Here is a 6,955-nt window from a genome sequence, read left to right as displayed (position 1 = left end):
AATGAAATGGATTTAATTCGCACCAAAATAATCACTATATTTTTTATTTTCGAGCTTAATGAGATTTAAACTTAGTATCCATTCATAAAGTTGAAGTGATTTTATTCTACTCCTAGAATAAGGCGATTTGCAAAGCAAAGACTAAGTTGGTGTAGTTTTGGTGGTTACCCATTGCAAGTGTTCTTTGTTTCTTGAACTTGGGAGCATCCTGTCCGCGGTCCAAATCTTCAGAATTGATGGTTGTCGAGTAGTAGTTGTGATTTCTTATGTTTTAAGCAAGATCGCTTCGTCTTGGGTACTGAATCCATAAAATCATAAAACTAGAGCTGTTAACAAATGTGGCGCGACCGAAGCAGTCTCTGCTATTCTTCTTTTTCTTATTTTTCGTAAAACAGAGAGCTCAAAATGTAATGGGGAACTAATAAAACAGGGAGGAAACCAGAATGTGATTAGGGCAGAAAATTGTTGTAAAGGACTTGTTTATAATTTCTTGAACTCTAATCAATTGATATTTATAAGTGCAGAAGAAGTAGGGCAAGAACAGCTTCTAACGGTCATATTTCAAGAGAAGCACTACTGGCGCAAACCATTTTATTGGCGCCTCATCTTTATTTACTAATTTTACCCTTTGCTAGGATTTTCAACTTCAAATATTACAGATATGTTTATTCTTTTATTTGATTTAAACACAGACAACCCAATATAACAGAGAACCAACAGCGGTGGTCTACTGGGGCTTGACAAGGTTGATGCTTTTTAGGAGTCTACTGGAGCTTGACATGCTTCCTGACAAAGATGGATGGCGGGTTGGCAAGATTGCTGAGAAACAAGTACTATGTTTATTTTGATAGATTTCTTATCATGCTTCTCGCTTGAGACCTCATTTAGACTGGCATTTTCTCTTCAATGATAAAATAGAAACACAAATAAGAGAGAGAAATATTAGAACCTGCAGAGCTTCTTATAAGATAGACAAAATGGAAGGGCAATGGATTAAATATTTTGCTCCATGATTTCCTTGAGCTAGAAGATTAAGTAGCACTAGAACACCAAAAGTGAAAACTAAAATATGCTTAGCTGAATTACTGGATAGAGAGAGAAAAGGAGAGTGACAGAGAGGGAGTCAATTTTCCGTTCATTCCAAGGCCTTGACAATGCTAATAAAATACAGTGTATATGAATTACATAGACAAGTGTCTTGTTAGAGAGCATAAGGGCAGGCTAAACTATGACATCACTGATAACAATCTTTCACGACCTCCTTACATGACTAAAGATTACATTGGGGTCACTACCTCCTAAACATACCTGAATTTTGAAGTGTCCGGCTATACTCGGCAATAATAGAAGAATTTTTAACTAGTTCCCATATCTTGGCAGAATTTTTCAGCCAGTCACGTTCTGAGACAGTCCTTGCAAAAGAAGGGCAGTTCATGGATAAAACCTGAAGAAAGTAGAAAAAACAAATTACTAGAAGTTCACATACATTTTATGCAGCTCAACTAGCATGCTAGTTATATAGGGAAAAAGTATAAATGCTTGTGTAATAGTGATAGATGTACCTCGTCTCTCAGTTTCCATAGTGCAGAGATGTAACTTTCATGCTGAGCTCTTGGCATGTCATCTTTGTTTTTAGATGGGATTAAAATTAAACTCAGTGGTGTAGAATGAAGATCATTACTCTTAGTAGTAGAAACTGTAGAAGAAATGAGATTCTCTTTTCCCAAGTTTCCACATTTCTCTCTCATAAATGAAGACGAGCTAAAATATTGTGCAAGTGCCTTTCTCAGTTGCATCAAGTTAAGTGGAGTAAAATTTTGACCTTGAAATCTACAAAAGGAGTGGACTAGATAAGTACAGTCAACCAGGTTAGCTCCAAAACCAAGTGGCAAAACGGCAATCATTTCAAATAATGCCAAAAATAGAAATACTTACTTCGTATGCACAAAGACTGGAGTGGCCATATACCCTTCACTATCAAAACTTTTATCTTTGTTTTCTTTTTCAGGCCCCACATTAGAGCTATGCAAATGTGAAGATGTTAGTGAAGATGGATCAGGTATGCCATGTTTCAACAGATCGACCTGCAAGAAAAAAGAAAAAACAGCCGTGTAAGATACATATAATCAATGAATCAAAGTGTTGAAGGATGACAGAGCAACAAGGAAATCCACGACCCAAAAAGAAACTGCAAGAGAAGTGCCTACAAGAAGAACAGATTAAGGGCATAACTTGCTGGCTCAATATGAAGCATATTACAATACCGAGAGCTAAGACCAGGGCAAGAGTGGTACCGTCAGCATTAATTGCCACATACAGTCATCATGAACTCCGTCTGATACCACCAGCACAATGTGACAAATGGATGCTAGAAGAACACCGAGCTAAAGGAGCTCCTTACAGCATCCGAGAAATACAAAAGTTCATTAGACATTTTCTATGGTTGTCAAATATACATATAAACATGTAAATGTAGAAAGCACGTGTATAGAAATTACATTTTTAACATCAAGAATGAGCTTAGATATGCATATCCTCTTCATTTACCTGAATACCCATAAGTTCATGAGCCAATTCAGCAGATAGATTTTCACCACTTAACACTGAAATAGTTGAAGAACCATCGGGCCTCATCATCTCAGCTAAGATAGAAGAGCTAAAAACAGGCTGGAAAAAAGAGAATAAAAACAAAACATCAAAGAGTTAAGAGAAAGAGAACGAAGAAATTACAGGAAACAGAGTTGAGGAGAAGAGAGAAAAAAGAAAAACAGCAGAAATATCCTCAAATAACATTACACTTTGATAGATTGTTGTTATTTATGCAGGATATGCGTTAACATAAAACCAGTCTCCCACAGAGAAGTTATAGATGGTAGGCTATGCTACTTGAGCCGGCTAGATTTTGGTTATAAAGTATAAGAAATCGTCATCTCACAAACTCATCAGCAATTATGCTTAACTATCTATAAAATTTTCTCTTGGCTTTGAACTTGATCCATATCTTCATTAAATGGAAGACTTTAAATGGGGACATCAAACCATCTCATGTGAATATATTAGAAGCAAGAAAAGGTAAAAAGGCAAAAAAGAGAAAAAACCTGAGTGTCAAGAAGTATAAGGCGGTCAGCAGATACTCTTGGCTCAATGCCAACACTAGAATGTCTTGCCATTGCTCTATTATCTTCTGATTGTGTAGTAAATGGCGGCAGCATTCCTGCATTATACTAAACCATAATTATCTTTTACAACTAGTTGATATATAGTAGCTCTGTAAAATCATATATAAAATAGAAAAAAGGGACTGACCAGGTGAAGTAGCATCAAAACCATAAAGCTCATTCATAATAGTTGATTTGCCAACTCCTGGTGGCCCAATTACCCCAACCACAGTAAAATCTGTATTCTCAGTTAAGAACTGCACAAACATTTTTTTTTTCTTTTTTATCCAACCCTAAGCAAATCGAGCAAATTTAACCTAATGCTAAAGAAAATATGAATAGAAATGTGAAATTAGGAAAAAAAAATTACAGGTAGAAAGCGATCGATGTGAAATTCCCAAGAATCAGATAGAAGATTTAGAGAGCCAATTGCAGGTAAACGAGATCGATGATGTGTCACCGTTTCATCTTCGGAACCGGGTCGCCCGAATTTACCTACTCCTGGTCCAGCGGTCACAAGTCCCGGCTTTGCCAATAGGATTTTAGGAGCCGGTGATGCACTGGAAGAACCCGCCATCTCAATTTCGAAAATTACACCAACTCTGAACCTGTTTTTGCTTCTTTTCCAGTTATTTTTTGCGGTAGCTTTAGCTGCTATTCTGTTTGCTCGCCAAACTGAAGCTTTGTTAACCGTCACTACACACTGTTTTCGGGGTAATAACGATTTTGCACCCTAAAATTTGAGAAATTATTATATTAACTTTATCTAATGCCTCGTTAAAAGACTTAGATAATAATATTTTATTTTAATTTTTTATATCAGTTTTATTTATAAATTGACTGTTTCATGGTTTCAAAAAAACTGTTTTATTAATTTCTTAAAAAAATTATTTAATTTTAGAGAGAAGATTAATATATAACAACTAAATTAAATGTTATTATTTATCAATATTATACTAGTCAGACTAATATTATACTAAATTACCTTTATAAATTAGTTTTTCTATTAAACTAAAATAAAAACAAAGATATCTTCAAATCTAGTTAAAGAATATGTCTATCACTAGATAGCAATAAAAATAATTCATCGCTAATTGGAAATTTCATGGTAAGAATTTAATTTCTATTTTCTATTTTTATTTAATTTAATTTTTTATATTAAGTTTTTAGATTTTATTTTTTATACTTTTCTTACTATTTGATTTTTATTTATTTAATGATAAAATTATTGCCTTTTCCCTGCTATTAAAATTTTTTCATATTTTTTCTTTTTTTTTAATTTCTTTTCTTAGTGACTTATCGATGAAAATTAATTTTAATTTGTTTATTTATTTATTTAGTGATATATTATGTGTAAATTTTACTCATTGCTGATTTAGAAAATAAAAATTTTAAATTAACACGGAGAAGCAATAAAGAAAAGAAAGAATAAGCAGAGATTGAAGAAAGTAATATAGAAAGCAGAAAAATAGAAAATGAAAAAAACTAAAGGAAAAAAAAAAGGAAATAAAGTGAAGAAGAGAGTAAAAAGAGAAAATAATATAAAGACTTAAAAACACTTTAAAATATAAAAAACGGTGAAGTTTTTTGCCTTTTAATTATTATAAACTTAATATAATGTAAATTTTTATTTAGCAAGTGAAACATGGCCAAATATTAATTAATAGCGTGATGGAGATATTTCATTTTTTAATATAATTTGTACATTTTTTTGTACTTTTTCTTATTATAAGGCATTTTTATTGTACACTTTCTTAGATTAAAAAAATATCTATAACGTCTATTCGGTATCATTTTATTTGTATGAAAATTTATATTTTAAATTTTACACGTGCGTCAAACACCGACCCTTATCAGACGCTGACATAATTTAAAAAAAAAAGTGATTTATATTTATTAATTTTATATTAAATATTGATTAATTTATGTTTATTAAATATTATGTTGAATGATCATTTTTTAAACGTTAAATATTTATTATTTGTTAACCTAATTTTGTTAAAAAAAAATATATGTCATAATATAAATATTTATAGTATAAGTTTAGCTTGAATTTTCTTTTCTTTTTCCAACTATATAAGGACGATTTATGTTATGTCTATATTATATGTGTTCATTTGAATGGATTAGTGTGTATGGTTTTCATTAATGACGAATATCCATTGATAAACTAATGAATAATATGCCTATAAATTATGAATGTTTATATCAATCATAATTTTTTTTTCAATATGTACCACAAAAATAATAAAAACTTTCATAAAAAATCAATATTTTCATTTGTGAATATTGATGAACATTATATACACAGAAAATGTACATTGCAGTACTAGATAATGAACATTAATATAAACTAATACATTGAACGAAATAAACATGAACATCAACTGCAATGAATATCAAATTCACAGATAATGAATATTTAAATATAAAAAAATAATTATTATAAGATATTATATCTAACAGATATTATACATATAGAAAATGAATATGTAAATGAATAAAAATATATATTTATTTGGTATAATATAAGTTTTTGACATATTTTACTATATTCTAATACATATAATTTTTAATTTTGACGGGTATACTTATTATTGATACGTAGAATTCAAATTTATGTATAATTTTATAGTTTTTTATTAATTAATTTATAATTTTTATATTAATAAAATCTTAAAATATTAAAAAACTAATAAAGAAGTTAAAAATATTTAATTTTTTATTATTTTTAAATATTTTAATTAATTATAAAATATTAAAAAATTATTTAATTTTATATATAAATTTAATTTATATTATTATTTATAATTAAAATAATTACAACAGTCCTACAAAGCATGCAGGTAAACAAGTAGCTTTTATAAATATATAAAAATATTATTTTTAATATATTAATTTTAAATTTATTTATTACAATTTAAAAAAATAAAAATTTCATGTATCAAAAATAAATATACATGTCAAAATAAATTCTTTTAAAATAGTGACAGTAAAATAATTATAACAGTCGTATAACACGTAAATAAATGATTAATTTTATAAATATATAAAAATTTATTTAATATATAATTTTTAATAATAATATTAATTTTATAAATTTATTTTATTATAATTTTAAAGAATTTAAAAATGATACAATTCCTTAAAAAAAGTAATACGTGAAATAAAATTATTTTCTTGACTGAAAACATTTGATTCTATCTTGACTGAACTTACTTTCAATTTTAAATGGTTAATTGCAAAGCCTCTCCTTACATATGTTTATGGACTCCTGTTCGTATAGAATCCTTGACCGGATTCCATAATATAACAATCGGGCGTGTCCCTACCCCTACACCATTACACCAACGGAGATTATTTTAGTGTTTTAGGCTAAAGCTGCCAATATTTCCAAACTTGTCTCCATCATTTGTCCGTCCAGATTTACTGTTACCCACCACAGTTACAGTAGGGACAAGGATGATACGAACAACCAGGAGCTGGTTGTGAAGGATGGCTATAATATTGAGGTGGTGGAGGAGGATGATAATTCCCACGACGAGATGGGGTGCGAGGAGGAGGATAGCCCTGATATAAGGAGGTCGTGGTCCATATCCTCCTGTGGCAGGAGGAGGACCACAGCCATCAGGTTTGGACGGAGGTGGAGAATCAGGAGGGTGATAAACACCTGGAAGAAGGCTTGCGGTTAGGTTTGGGTTATAGTCACGTTCCTCAGGATGAGTATCATATCTGCGACCCAGTTAAGAACACCACGTGCAATGCAAGACCATATATATTGCTCCATCAGTTGAGGC

The 6,955-nt window shown here is 30.3% G+C and overlaps 1 protein-coding gene across 2 annotated transcripts; it reads right to left on the bottom strand.

The window, feature by feature from the left end:
- Positions 1-1,120: 1,120 nt before the first annotated feature.
- On the bottom strand, positions 1,121-3,883 carry LOC8280460 (nonsense-mediated mRNA decay factor SMG9). 2 transcript variants are annotated; one of them, XM_048370109.1, is made up of 8 exons: positions 3,529-3,883; positions 3,307-3,415; positions 3,099-3,214; positions 2,548-2,667; positions 2,295-2,384; positions 1,936-2,084; positions 1,563-1,830; positions 1,121-1,444 (listed from the first exon to the last, which is right to left on the bottom strand). In XM_048370109.1, the coding sequence occupies exons 1-8, from the start codon at positions 3,733-3,735 to the stop codon at positions 1,292-1,294; spliced, it is 1,212 nt and encodes a 403-aa protein (XP_048226066.1). In that variant the 5' UTR covers positions 3,736-3,883; the 3' UTR covers positions 1,121-1,291. The 2 variants fall into 2 exon arrangements, with proteins under 2 accessions (XP_048226066.1, XP_048226067.1); XM_048370110.1 differs by lacking the exon at positions 2,295-2,384.
- Positions 3,884-6,955: the final 3,072 nt, after the last annotated feature.

This window comes from Ricinus communis, chromosome 10, assembly GCF_019578655.1.
Source record: "Ricinus communis isolate WT05 ecotype wild-type chromosome 10, ASM1957865v1, whole genome shotgun sequence".
Classification (NCBI taxonomy): Eukaryota; Viridiplantae; Streptophyta; class Magnoliopsida; order Malpighiales; family Euphorbiaceae; genus Ricinus; species Ricinus communis.
This window is presented reverse-complemented; position numbering and strand designations above follow the sequence as displayed.

What these genes read in the sequence shown, in the direction of transcription:
- LOC8280460 (XM_048370109.1), bottom strand. Translation starts at nt 3,735, where the DNA reads ATGGCGGGTTCTTCCAGTGCATCACCGGCTCCTAAAATCCTATTGGCA. An exon ending in ACATCGATCGCTTTCTACCT is followed by an intron (nt 3,416 to 3,528) that starts GTAATTTTTTTT and finishes ATGTTTGTGCAG; the next exon opens with TTCTTAACTGAGAATACAGA. An exon ending in TATGGAAACTGAGAGACGAG is followed by an intron (nt 1,445 to 1,562) that starts GTACATCTATCA and finishes TACTTTCTTCAG; the next exon opens with GTTTTATCCATGAACTGCCC.